A 14121-nucleotide genomic window follows, 5' to 3' on the forward strand; every position below is an offset into this window, starting at 1 on the left:
GTGGTGCACTCTCATGAGGAATCCTATTATGCCTCAGATAAGTGACTTTGTATCGGAGACTTCCTTATTTGTATATTAGATTAAAGGTTTTGATTTCTACACTATAAAATGGGGGCACACTGGGAGCTTGCTCTCTCTTGGTTCCTGAGATTAGCATTAGAGAGGAGAGAGCAAAGAGCAGAGAAAGGCCACGTGGAGGAGAGGAGAGAAGTAGGCTAGATGGTGGAGTGCTGAAGGAAAAGCCAGTTTGTGCAGAGTTTGTGCAGAGAGAAGTGTTGGAATCCACGGGAGTCCGAAAGACCAGAGTAACAGGCTTTATTGAAAGGAAGAAAGGAACCCTGCCGGGCACTTCTCCTAGAGGAGAAGAGCACCAGTACTGTAGAGGAATGGTAAAGAAGGCATTCTTGAGGGCTAGGATTGTGAATGAGTGGTGTTTGAGAAAATGTGTGACAGTAATTTACAGAGATTAGGGACTACTGGATGGAGGGGAATTACTGCCTCATTGATTAGGTATAAGGCTTGTACGAGGTGATAAGCTCCTGAAGGTTTTCGAACAGGAAAGATGGGGGTATTGCAGGGAGATTCCATGGGGATGAGTAAACCTGGTTTATGAGGTGGGTAATTACTGGTTTAAGGCCTTAGAAACAGACACAGTTACACATTAAACAAAGACTTCACATATTATGAATAAAGGAATTTAAATGAGCGCGCTTTACTTGTTTCAATTCACTAGAAATATTTTCTGACAAACAATGAGACAAGACAGATTGCTTACTCACATAGCTTAATATGCAGTTCTGTTTTTTAAGTTTTTCGAGATGGCAGGGAGTTGCCAGCAAAGAGGGGAGGAAGAGAGAAAGCAGACGGATGGACAGTGTGAGCAGCTGGATGGAAAGGAGAGTCAGATTCTGCAGGAGGAGAGAAGGAGGTTAAAGTATTGGTGTGGCGCCACATAGTCAGAGGAGTCAAAAGGATTTAGAGCTTTGAGGAGAGAGGAGAGGGCAAGGAGGAAAGAGGCACGTCACAGTTTGTAAGGAAGGAGGAGGGGTCGGAGAGGAGACAGAACTGCAGTTTGTAAGGAGGGAAGAGAGGTCAGAGATGAGACAGGCATCTCAGCCAGAGCCATAGCTTCTAAGGATGGGAGAGGGGACGAAGAACACAGTGGAGAAGGGAGAGGCCCCCGGCCAGCAGGGGAGGAGAAAGAGACTGGTGAAATGAGAAAACAGGATTCAGTGAAGGGAAGGGCTTTCTGGAGGGAAGAGACTCCAGCAAAAAAGATTTGCTGAGAGACTAGAGAGGGGTGCCCCGGGGGTCAGGCAGGAGAAGGAGAGAGTTTGGGAGTCCGCGGAGAAGGAAAGATTAGGAGCAGAGGTTTTAGGTGAGGTTTCTTTGGCCAAAACCGGCCTGTGTGTGGAACAGAAAGTACAGAAATTAAGGACAGGAGAGAAGGGAGAAGAAAGCCTGCACGTAAGGAATTTCTGATGCCCTCCCCGTCCGGTGGCAGAAATTGTCAAGATGTCTTAGGATATTGTAATTGAATGTCCTGTTTTCAGGCCAATGGGAGTCATTGTCTAGTCTGTACTGAGGCCATGCTGTGTTAGAGAAGAAGATTAATTTCTTCAGTTTGAGGTCTAAGAGACCGAGTTTGCTGAGGATTTTTATGAGACATCCTAGAGGTGTCTGGTCAGAAGGCTTAGACTCTGAAGAGCCCATAGTGGAGACAGGTGAGCAAGAGGGGGCGTCCCCGCCTTTTGTCACTGTCCCAAGAGGAGAGAATCTCCGTGTGGGGGAGTCGTCCCTGATAGAGGTCGTCACCACCTGTCAGGGAGCTCCGAGGACGAGAAGTCCGAGAGAGTGGAGAGGTTTGGCTAGGCGCCTAGTCTTCCGTGCAGTCCACTGAGACTGAAAGTCAAACCCCTCAAAACGTGAGGTGTGTCAGAGAAAACCGACCAGAAAGGGGTGTTTTTAGAGAGAAATTTAGAGGCCAACCGGGGAAGGGGAAGGGAGAAACTCCTTACCTTCTGGTCCAGCAGGGGTTCAGGACAGGGTTAGACTGCCGGCCAATCAACCCACAATTACACGTCCAAACAGAAACAGGGAGTAAGCCCGGGACGAGCTGCCACTGCCCATTGCTTCCCTGGTTGTAAGTTTGGACGGCAAAGAGGGATCGTCCAGGCAGTTAATACCCTGTCCCGGGTTTCGGCACCAAATGTTGGAATCCACGGGAGTCTGAAAGACCAGAGTGACAGGCTTTATTGAAAGGAAGAAAGGAACCCTGCCGGGCACTTCTCCTGGGGGAGAAGACCACCAGTTACAGACTAGGGGCGAGTTATATAGTGTTTGGGAGAGCCTGAGGGGATACTGAGGCAAAAGTCCTGGTATGTCCAGAATGCTCCTCCTTGGGGGCTTGGAGCATGTGGGTGTTGAATCAAAAGTCCTGGTGTGTCTGGAGCCCCTGCTTGGGGCGGCTTCTCAGCTTTTTTGAATTCCTCTGTCTCAGGGGCAATAGTCCAGTAAGGGTGAGGTCTGACAGATAAGCGGAACATCAAGAGGGCAGTTTGGAATTCACGTATCTATCAAGAAGGAGATGGTAAACAGAGGTCAATAAGGCTGGTGAGGTAGATAGATACCTTTGATTCTAGGAAACTCAGATAAGTCAGTATCTTTGTGAACACTGAATGAGTGGGTTTTGGAGCCCAGTGTGTGTTTTTACTTGCCCGCTGGGTGCAAGCTAGGATTAAAAGTGATGGCTCACCAGTTTTTGGCTCTGTTGTTTCATTACCAACTGTCTGACTCAAATGCGAACCTGCATGGCCAGGTGGCTGTGATGGTGGCCGTGGCTACTGGCTTTACATTAATGTAAGGAATTATTAGTTAAAAAGACATTGGAGTGTCGCAGAGACTCCTGGGAGACCAGATGGAGTGCATCGAGGGACCTAGGGCAAACCGCGTCACAATCCCCTCTACAGGTTTCAGGAGATGGTCCTGACCCCCAGTCCCTACGTGGATTTATTGATACACACAAATAGAAGCAGAGATGAGAATGAAGAAGTCAGGAAGAGGAACTTCCTTAGAGCAGACAAAAGGGCAAGGGAAGTAACTCCCTTTTTGAGATATCTACCCCACCTATTGATTAATGAGAATTGCTAGTTCTACACCTATTGTGCTGTGTTCAGCATAGTACTGTGGTGTCTCTGACACTGAACTGTGTCCCTCTTCTGTGTCCCTATTCAGGGATCCTACCTTGGAGGACTGAAAAAGCAGAAGAAGGACACTGAAGAATACAGAAATGGCAGGAAGCAGCTGCAACCTTAGGCTGGGGGCACAAAGGGAAGAGATGGGTGTGACTAGAACAAGGAAGCCTGGAAGGGGGAGTGGGTCCAGTTTTCTGTGGAAAGGACTCCAGGTGCCTCAGGAATGTGGGGGTGAGAGTGAAATCAGCTGTCACTGCCAGAGTGGGGCAAGACTGTAATGATCCTCAGGAAGCTCAGAACTCAATGGGTAGCCCACTTTTGGCAAATGAGTGGAGCTGTGTATATGGCCGCAATGATTTTCCTCACATTACTTTTATTTGCGATCATTTTATTTGAACATATTTTACATTATACGACACACTTCTTTGTGAATCCCCTCAAAATTTTTTGGAAACCCTTAGAATATTTCCGCCTCCATCTATACTACTGTCATCTATATATTTTCACCTATACATCCATCTATAACTTTTAAAACTTCATTTATACTTAATTTTTACTGCCCAGCATATCTCATCTTCATCTCCATCTATACTTTAACCTACGCTTTAACTATGAGGGAGACAGGGACAGTCCAATTCTGTCTTTATAGTTTCAATTGTGCGTTTCTAACCCCAATTTGAATATGAAAGCGTAATTAAGAAACTTTTTGCATAAAGACAGCTGACGTCTGCTCTTCAGCCTCCCTTGTTTCCATAAGAAAGCTTTGCATTGAAAGATGGACTAATAGGCCTGTGATATAGAACCCCAAACTTAAAAAGTTCTGACCCATCAAGAAATCCCATTCATCATTTCATTTTTAGAAAGGATATAAAAAAAAATGAAATGTCAGAGCTATAATGTCAGAACCATTTAAAATGTCAAACGCTTGTTGTTGCATAGCCTGGCTGTCTGCTATTCTGATCAAACCTCCAACTGGCATAATAATTACAGATGATGCATTGCATTTTCACGCACCACTGGACCCAGTTTTATAACAAATCAGATAGTAATGTTCTTATTGCCCAGCCCCAAAATTTTCTTCTTTTACTGCATAGCTTAAGACTTTGCCTTTGGAATAGAACATTATCACTGATTCAAGACAGCATTCGGGGTCAGGAGTAAGAAAGAACGACAGAGGAAAAGTTTCTCAATAGACCAGAACTCAGTCATTTATAGTATACAGATGCAACAAGAACCAAGAGGCAATAAACACATTTGCCAAATGCACATTTAATCTAAGAAGAATGTCGAACTGTGGGGACACTGCCTGTATCACCTAGTTTTATTTCAAGATGCAGATTAATTTAGGTGTGCAAAGAAACAAACATATGAGCTCTGTTTTGAACTGATAAATATGGAGACAAGGCTTCAGTTTAATCATCATATTCTGATCTGCTCAGAGAATGAGATTGTATAAACAGAAAAACAACAATGCTTCTATCCAAGATCATTATGAAAGTCTCTGTGGGACTTAAGATGAGTGATACATTCATAAACTGACTTCAGTTATAATAAAAACCTGAAGTCGATAACATGTACATGGGGGAAATTTTGTTTTTTTCCTAATTAAAATCTGGGAAAGGCATTCTCATTGTCGCCATCTGTAGACCAGCCTTGTCAGATGGTTTGAAGGAAGCCTCCTCCTGTGTCTGGCTGCTTCCCATTACAGATAACTTTCAGTACATTGGAAAAGTCGAAGCTCTTAGAAACAATCTCCAGAAGATCCTGATCCTGTTCTGTGCCGTTGATAAATTCTTCTAAAGTCAATTCTCCTAGAAAATGATAAACAATTAATAAGAGGTTTTACCAATACCATTCACTGGTATATATACCATATATTCACAGGTATTATAATTGATATTTTTCTCTTTAAATATTTTTACTTCAACTAGACTCTAAACTCTTTGACTTTCCTTATATAAAAAAAGCATTCAATGGTAGGATTGCTAGTGAAAATAAAGGTGATGAATACAATCTATTTTTTCTTAAAGAACGAGAGAGAGACAGGAAGGGAGAGAGATGAGAAGCATCAACTTGTAGTTGTGTCACTTTACTTGTACATTGATTGCTTCTCATACATTCTTTAATTGAGGGGCTCAAGCTGAACCAGTGACCTTAAGGCTCAAGCCAATGACCATAGGGTCATTTTGATGATCTCATGCTCAAGCCAGTGGTCCCACACTGAAGCTGGCAAGCCTGTGCTCAAGCCGAATGAAGCCACACTCAACCTGGTGACCTTGGGATTTCATATCTGGGTCCTCAGCATCCCATGTCGATGCTCTATCCCAGCGGTCTCAAACTCAACTCAGCATGTGGGCCGCAGAGCAAGATCACAGCTGTTCGGCGGGCCGCACTAGGTCTACAAAAGGCAACTGTTACGCAACACTTTTCTCACTGCAGTTGAAAACAAAAAAAAATCAGTACAACAAGCACAATCGTACATGCAGTTTACTCAGTGTCACAAAACGACCAGAAACTGTAGTTCGCATCACAACTGCTGTTAACTAAGCTAATATCTAGCTAGGATGCTAGAGAAATGAAAAATACAAGTAGGCCCCTAGGCTTACTTAATTTTATCCAAAATATTTTGAACTTCGTGGATTAGTCTGCGGGCCACACAAAATTGTTCGGGGGGCCGCATGTGGCCCGCGGGCTGCGAGTTTGAGACCCCTGCTCTATCCTCTGCACCACCGCCAGTCAGATAGAATACAATCTATTATTTTGAGTTGAGAATGTCAGATAAAGCATCTTTGAACATATATACATTCACATCTTTACATAGTATTAATTACTTGACCTTTAACTTTGAAGATGTACCAAGTCATAGAAGCATGAAAATTGAACATTTTTGAGATCAGGAGGAAATAATTGTATGCAAGGCTGTTTCAATATTCTGAGAAAAAATTTCAGACTGTCCAAAGCTGTGAGGAGGGCTAAACATTTATTCATTCCACATAGAATTGTTGGTCATTAGTTCTCCTCTTTTGTTTTGATTTTTGGTTTTTAATTTTATTACCTTGACTTAAGCCTTGGCTTATGCTGGCCAGTCAGTGTTATAAAAGTACCATATACCCTCATATGCTGGCTGCCTTGGTTTTTTACTACCCTCATTCCACAAGACAACTTTTCAATATTATGGTGGGGATGGAGTAGGGTTTTCTGTTGACTTAAGTTATTTGTATTATAATAATGATTGTATTCGAGTTAAGTGGTCAGATGCAATTTCTGATTTCAAAGAGATTGTACCCAATAAAGTTTGTGGCTGGTAGAAGGCCAGCCAGAGACAAGTCAGATACACTCAGTAACTAGAGAATGTGCATTGGGGAAGAAAGTCAGCAAGAATAAAATAAGGTGTTACCTGTGCCTGTATTTTTTAGTGGCTAAAGAAAAATATTTAAAATACCATCATAGCGATACAAATATAAATCAGCATGAATCATCACATTCTCATAACATACTTTCTTTTTGTTTTCAATGACAAAATACAAAAATGCTTTTTTTTCCAGAGAGAAATCTAATCTTTTCTCCTTATGTTTTTCTTATGCCTTATGTGCAAAACCCCAGCTAACAGTGGGTAGGAACAGGAAGTCCTTCTGTCTCACAGGGAATGTACAGTTGAGGAATGAATCAAAATAAAGTAAACTGAAAATAAAAGGAAGTGAGAAGTGTGTGGGTGGAGAGGGTCACATGGGTGTAGGCATGGTAGAATGGGGTACAATACATATCAAAAGAATAACTGTCCTTTGCAAAGGAAAATCAGAGTTGCTAAATTCCCAAACCAAGAGATTTTTCAAATCTTTAGGAACTCAGCATGACCAAAGCAGAATTAGGAGTGGAGACAGGAGAGCTGAAGTAGATTTTGACCACACAGGTATAACACTTCTCAGTTACCACTGTTGTTCGTGGGAGAAACTGTGTCCACGGGGTTGGGGTGTAGTCACCATGCTGATTAAAAAGCAGTGCAGGGGCCCTGGCCGGTTGGCTCAGTGGTAGAGCATCGGCCTGGCGTGCAGGAGTCCCGGGTTCGATTCCCGGCCAGGGCACACAGGAGAAGCACCCATCTGCTTCTCCACCCCTCCCTCTCCCCTTCCTCTCTGTCTCTCTCTTCCCCTCCGGCACCAAGGCTCCATTGGAGCAAAGTTGGCCCGGGCACTGAGGATGGCTCTGTGGCCTCTGCCTCAGGCGCTGGAATAGCTCTGGTTGCAACAGAGCGATGCCCCAAATGGTCAGAGCATCACCCTCTGGTGGGCATGCCGGGTGGATCCCGGTCAGGCGCATGCGGGAGTCTGTCTGACTGCCTCTCTGTTTCCAACTTCAGAAAAATACAAAAAAAAAAAAAAAAGGCAGTGCACGGCTCCTGGCTGGTTGCTCAGTGGTAGAGCATTGACCCGGCTTACGGATGTCTTGGGTTCGATCCCCAGTCACTGCACACTGGTGAAGTGACCATCTGCTTCTCTTCCCCTTCCTCTCCCTCTTCTCTCTTTCTTCCCCTCTTGCAGCCAGGAGCTTGACTGGTTTGAGCGTTGGCCCCAGAACTGAGGCACTGAGGGTTGGTTGATTTGAGCATCGAGGTTGCCAGGCGGATTCCCATCAGGGCGCATGCAGAAGTCTGTCTCACTAGCTCCCCTCTTCTCACTTAAAAAAAAAAAATACAACTGTAGCAGAGTTTTAAGAGCAGCGGTTTCCTCTCTTTATGAGGATATTCAATTCTCTCCCATCTTCTAAAAGTTCCTGGTTTCCCAGTTTGTTTCACTCTGACCCTCACGGCTTTTCAGAATGTTCCCATCTAACACATGTCTTGCTGGTTAGTCACTCCATGTCTTCCTTTACGTTGTTTTCTTTTCTTTTTTTTTTTTTCTGTTTTATGCTAAATGTTTGTCCAATAACCAGCCTCTTTCATTTCCCCTTCGGCTTCCTTCTGTCTCACTTTACTTTCACTGTTTATTTTTATGAGCCACTTAAGTCTCTGTTGTCCCTGTGCTATTTGACGCTGTGTTAAACACTCAGCACTTAATGTTGTGAACAGCATCTATAAATCTTCCTAAATCATGTCAGCACCCACTTCTAAGCAGCCTGTGGTGGAATGTGGATTGCTCTTCTTCCTGTAGTGAGGCTTGTGCAATTCCACGCTGTCATTTATCTTTTTTTTTTTTTTTTTTTTTGTATTTTTCTGAAGCTGGAAACAGGGAGAGACAGTCAGATAGACTCCCGCATGCGCCCGACCGGGATCCACCTGGCACGCCCACCAGGGGCGATGCTCTGCCCACCAGGGGGCGATGCTCTGCCCCTCCGAGGCGTCGACCAGAGCCACTCTAGTGCCTGGGGCAGAGGCCAAGGAGCCATCCCTAGCGCCCAGGCCATCTTTGCTCCAATGAAGCCTTGGCTGCGGGAGGGGAAGAGAGAGACAGAGAGGAAGGAGGGGGTGGGGGTGGAGAAGCAAATGGGCGCTTCTCCTATGTGCCCTGGCCGGAAATCGAACCCGGGTCCCCCGCACGCCAGGCCGACGCTCTACCGCTGAGCCAACCGCCAGGGCTGTCATTTATCTTGACTTGTCTTGCTGTCCTCTCTGTTTTCATTCTTCAACAATATTTAATATTGAACTTTAATTTTCTGTCTTTGTGATTCCCATCAAGCTCTCCTTGAATGCTATTGTACATAATATAAAAATAATACTAACTTGCTGAATTATAACAATATATGTTCATGGTAAAAAAAAAAAAAATCAAACTGCTGAAAGGTGTAATGAAAAGAAAGAATCTCCATTTAACTTCTCTCTGGCCCCCAGTTCCACTTTATACTGGTAATCAACTCTTGCTAAAATCCGTGTTTATATTTTATAAAGTTGGGCTAGAGGTCTTTCTTCCTAGAGATAACATTCAATATTTTGCTTGTTTCTTCTTGATGTCTTCTTTTCAGACACTCAATCATACTGCAACTATTTCTAGGGAATCTACCATATGCCAGGTAGTGTGAGAGAGCAGGAAATACCAAAGTATAAAAAAATGGAGATAGTTTTCACCCTCATGGAGCCTATAATTCTTCATCTTTTTATTTTTGTAACATTATTTCTGAATTTTTTGATTAATCTTCTATTTTTGACTTGTTAATTACCATGATAATTATGTACAGATTACTTCACAGTTGTTAAGTATATTTTGTACCAATGGATTTGATATTGGGCATTCTTTTGCAAACAGTTTGCAGTCTAATTGGGGTTTTCATATAGATTCTTGAAATATTTCTGGTTGTATCTCAGTGTGTTGTGATATTATCTTTGGTTTCAATATTCATTGGATCATCAGGTACTAATGATGTGCTTGCTTCTTATTTGAGAAATATATATATTACAATCTGGTTGTCTTTCTGTACATATCTTCTATTACATACACACAGACAAATATATAAATATATATATATATATGTTGGCATATAGTCAACACTATTCTGGTGTACTTAATTTAACATCTCTATTTCTACCTGCACTGATGTTTTCATAACAATGATAATAAAAATAATAAATCATATTTAATTAGGCTTGTACAATATAGAGATTCTCCTCGGTGGTACCAACTTCCCCTTTATGTGTGAGTGGAGCACTTTATTCTCCTCTGCTAAATACTGGCAAAATCCTTTTACATTCCTGCAAGTATCAACCTTCTGCATCTTCATTACTTTCTCATTCTTGCCCTCTGATGCACTAAGTTGTCTAACAGTATGATTTTAGCATCTTTTTTTTTTTAATTTTATTTATTATTATTTTTTTTACAGAGACAGAGAGAGAGTCAGAGAGAGGGATAGATAGGGACAGACAGACAGGAAAGGAGAGAGATGAGAAGCATCAATCATCAGTTTTTCGTTGTGCGTTGCAACACCTTAGTTGTTCATTGATTGTTTTCTCATATGTGCCTTGACCGTGGGCCTTCAGGAGAGCGAGTAACCCTTTGCTGGAGCCAGTGACCTTGGGTCCAAGCTGGTGAGCTTTTGCTCAAACCAGATGAGCCCGTGCTCAAGCTGGTAACCTCGGGGTCTCGAACCTGGGTCCTTCTGCATCCCAGTTTGACGCTCTATCCACTGCGCCACCGCCTGGTCAGGCGCATCTTTCTTGATATATGGAATGACCCAGGTGTCTGGGGATGAGATGAAGTAATAGCCTCCAATAATTTCCATGTAAAAGTGAATTCTGCCAGTGTTAGCTCTGCATATGAATTTGCCAAGAAACCATGGTTTATTGACTCTAAAGTAAGAATAGTTTATTTGGTATCTTCATTTTGTAAAAAGCCAGTGATACGTGTTTTTTCTTAAATATAAGTTTTTATCAGAAAAAAAAATTATTTCATGTGGTTAGTTCTACAAGCTAGTCCAGAAATCATAACGCATTCTCTCTCATTTGACATTCTTTCCGGTCAAATAGCCTATTTTTCTAACTCAGGTAACCTCAGTTGTTGCCTGAGCACAACACCTTTACCCTTCCAGATCCGATCCTTTTCCCCTCCAGATTTTTCTACTTCTAGGCCTCTTCCAAACCACAGTCCTCATTTTACTGGTTTCTTGTACTTTGTTCTTGGGAAATCTGCTTGGATAGTAAACAAAGAGTCCTACATTATTTTCTTATTTTCTGGAATATATTGTATGTTCCTTCAAACTAATAGAACTGAGCTTCTTTTTAGAGACACTGCAATCCTCATAGTTCTTCAAAGAAGCTCACCTTTCTTCTATTCCCCTTCTCCAGGATCTATAGATATTTTCGAACATTCTTGACCGGCCTTTTGAAATTCAATGTATACTAAGTCTTAAACATTTGTGATGTCCTATCTATTCAATATTTCCAGACTACTCTTCCTTCAGTCAATGATTTCAGCCCCGAGGGAAAATTGGTTTTATCTCCTCTATTCTAATCTTTGCCATCCTGCAGGACCTCTAAGATTGAAAACGAAAGCAAAGCAGAACAAAAACTACAGCATTTTTCCTGTTTGGTGATCACCATTTTTGGTTGAATATTCCAAATAAAATTTCATTGGCTTCATAAGACCTTCCACTCTCCATTTCTGGTCCTTTCTCTAGCTTCACTTAGCTTCCTTATCAACTCTAGGTAGTCTAAATTTGTTCCTTGAAAGCTTTCACATGAACTAATTTATTTTATTCTCAATCCATAGAACCCAAATACGAGTAATCACACCAATGGCTTTGATCTTGGTAAACTAGTCAGTGAGCATTCTGACTTGAGATTGAGGTGAGGTTAATCTAAAGTTAGGTCCTTAAAAGGAGGATTGATGTAATTGATTATATTGTTTTTCTGAAAATTATACTCTTGTTCAGTTGTATGGCACGTTCATAATGGTGATTTCATTTGAACTTCCTTTCAGCCTCCTCACCATCCTATCCTGCCAGACTAAGCTGTCACATTGACTAGTGCCAGCTGCCGCACTTGACATAGGTCTCTACTGCCCTCAACAGTCCACTATAAGAAGTGACTAATGGTGGGCAGGATGATTTTGTGGAAAACGTTACTGTGGATTGATGACAACCATGGCTGGAGTTTCCAATGTCTCCTATCCATACTTTTAAAAAATTCTTTTGCTGACATTATATTTTACACAATTCTAAGCTTTCATTTTTTTTCAAGCACCATTCCTAGATATGCTGCCTTAATCTCAAATTAATATGCTCACCCAGCCAATGTGTAAGCACTCTCCCTTCTCTTATAATACCTGCATCTTCCCATTTCACACTGCCTCTGAAGGAGTGAACCTTCTCTGATCCAAAGAAGAGTCCATATTTTAGGATAGAAAGAACAGATAGAGAAATGAGCAGAAGGAATAGGAATGCAGAAAAGTTAGAAAGAGCAGAAATAGAGGCAAGTATGAACAACTCTTTCTAGAAATGTGTACCCAAAGGGAAAAAACAAAAATTGGTAATAGAAGAAGATAGCATAATTGAAGGAAAGATTTCCTCAGTAAGGAAAACTAAAGTTTGGTTGTGTAAGTAAGTTAGAAATCTCCGGTAGAAAGGAAATAATGACTAGAATATGTCCCAGAGCAAAGAGCAGGTGGTCCTTCATCTCATATTCTTCCACTTTTCTTTTCTTGTATCTTCCTTTACTATTCTTCATTCTAGAGTCTTAAGCACCATGAGTTGAATATAAATATGGCCAATAAATATTTACTCAATTGAATTGTCCCAACTGGAAAACATTAGACTCTAGGTTAAATTATGTAGCTCAAATAATGTCACAACTAGGGTTCTCCTGAAAGGTCCATGCTTTTGTCTCAATGGCACCACCAACTACCATCTCTTACTTTTGTAAGAAAAGTGAGACCGAGGAGAACAGCTGCCTTACCATCGCGGTTTATATCAATCTTATGAAAGACCAAGTTGGTGAATTCTTCAGGACTCAGCGTTTGCTGGCCATTGAGGGCTTGTACAGACTGCAAAGAGAAGAAATTAAATCAGGGGGTTCAACGCTGCTGGAAGTAAAGACATTTTATGACATTTCTACTTCAGTGTGACAGAATTTGGGGATGTGTGCGTGTCAATTTTGCTCTCTAAACTGTTCTAGCTGTTAAAGATATTGTATGTCACTTCTGAGTAATGAGGATTGGAAGTTAGATGAACTGAATACAGTCTGAAGTTTGATTTTACGCAGGACCAAGGGATTTGTTCAACATATTAGGTCACAAAAGATGCCAAGAGCCCACTGGAGGAAAAAATTGTACTGGTCACTGCCATAACAACCGCAGACCCAGAAAACAGGTGATGTTTCAATTTCAGGTTTATTATCTTTGACCGTGTAGATGGGCATAAAAAAGATGATCTATAAGTATCTAATGCTTCCTTTCTGGCTTCTGAGACTGGAAACTCTGATCCTTTTATAGAATGTTCAACTGGGAAGACATATGCCTTGCAAGAACACTTGATTTCTCTCACACTTGGCCGGCACTTTTTTTTTTTTTTTTTAATCATAAAAGCTGTCAGAGAACTGAGAGAAAATGACATTTCCAGCTTTCTGGAGGGAATATTTAATCCCCCAGTCCCCCTACCTACTCCCACTCCCTTCCCTAGGTGATTAAGTTAACTAACCCATATTTGACATAGAAATTCTTAATAAAATAAAAGAGACACATACAGAGAATAAATTAGTCCTCTGGAATTTGAACATACAAGGAATCTTTAGAAAAACTGGTACAACGCATTGCAATTAGAAGGCATGGTCTTAAATATGACCGTCTCTCTTGCTGCTCCCCAAGCACTACTAGTCCAAAATGCAGCATCAACCGTCACAAAGTGGCAACGCTCCACTCCTGACCTTACGTCAAGGTCTCACAGTTAATTATACGGCAATACTTAAGAGTAATAATGGATACATCTATACAGCATCTTATTAGATGAAGATTTTTAGGGTTTTTCAGTGAATTGGCAGAGACCCCAAAGCCTAGCAATGGGGCTAAGCCTCCAGTATTCCCACATTCTGAAATAATACTAGACCACATCTATAAGCCATAGTAAAATATTACAAAATGTCTAGGATTTGTCTATCACCCATCCCCTGGCAACCTAAAATGAAAGTGAAGGATTGATTGGATGGTGACAGAGTTTGAGCGGATAATATTTATAGAGAGAATGGTCAGTGTGCCCTATTGTCTTCCCTCGTCTTATAGGAGAAGGGTGGTGGGGAGATGAGCAAGCTCAGAGCTCTCTGGATGGCAGATATCTAAAGTCCACTCTTCTTCTGAGGACTCTTGAACCTGCTTTTTATCACTGAAGCTTTCTCTCCTGCAATTCCCTAAATATAAAGCATGCATTTTAATTCCAGTTAATCCTTCAAGGTCTGGGTTTCTCGACATCTACACAATTGCTATTTTGGACAATTATTTCTTGTTCAGGATCATCT

General features: G+C 41.8%; 1 protein-coding gene across 1 annotated transcript in view; it reads right to left on the reverse strand.

Moving 5' to 3' along the window:
* Positions 1–4443: 4443 nt before the first annotated feature.
* GUCA1C (guanylate cyclase activator 1C) overlaps positions 4444–14121 on the reverse strand; it is a 49110-nt gene continuing 39432 nt past the window's right edge. The window contains exons 3-4 of the mRNA XM_066347036.1: positions 12571–12658; positions 4444–5005 (exon numbers count right to left, since the gene is read on the reverse strand). Of these exons, the coding sequence (XP_066203133.1) occupies positions 4851–5005; positions 12571–12658 (243 nt within the window). The 3' untranslated portion in view covers positions 4444–4850. The remainder of the gene's footprint in view (positions 5006–12570; positions 12659–14121) is intronic.

This window comes from Saccopteryx leptura, chromosome 8, assembly GCF_036850995.1.
Source record: "Saccopteryx leptura isolate mSacLep1 chromosome 8, mSacLep1_pri_phased_curated, whole genome shotgun sequence".
In the NCBI taxonomy this organism is placed as follows: Eukaryota; Metazoa; Chordata; class Mammalia; order Chiroptera; family Emballonuridae; genus Saccopteryx; species Saccopteryx leptura.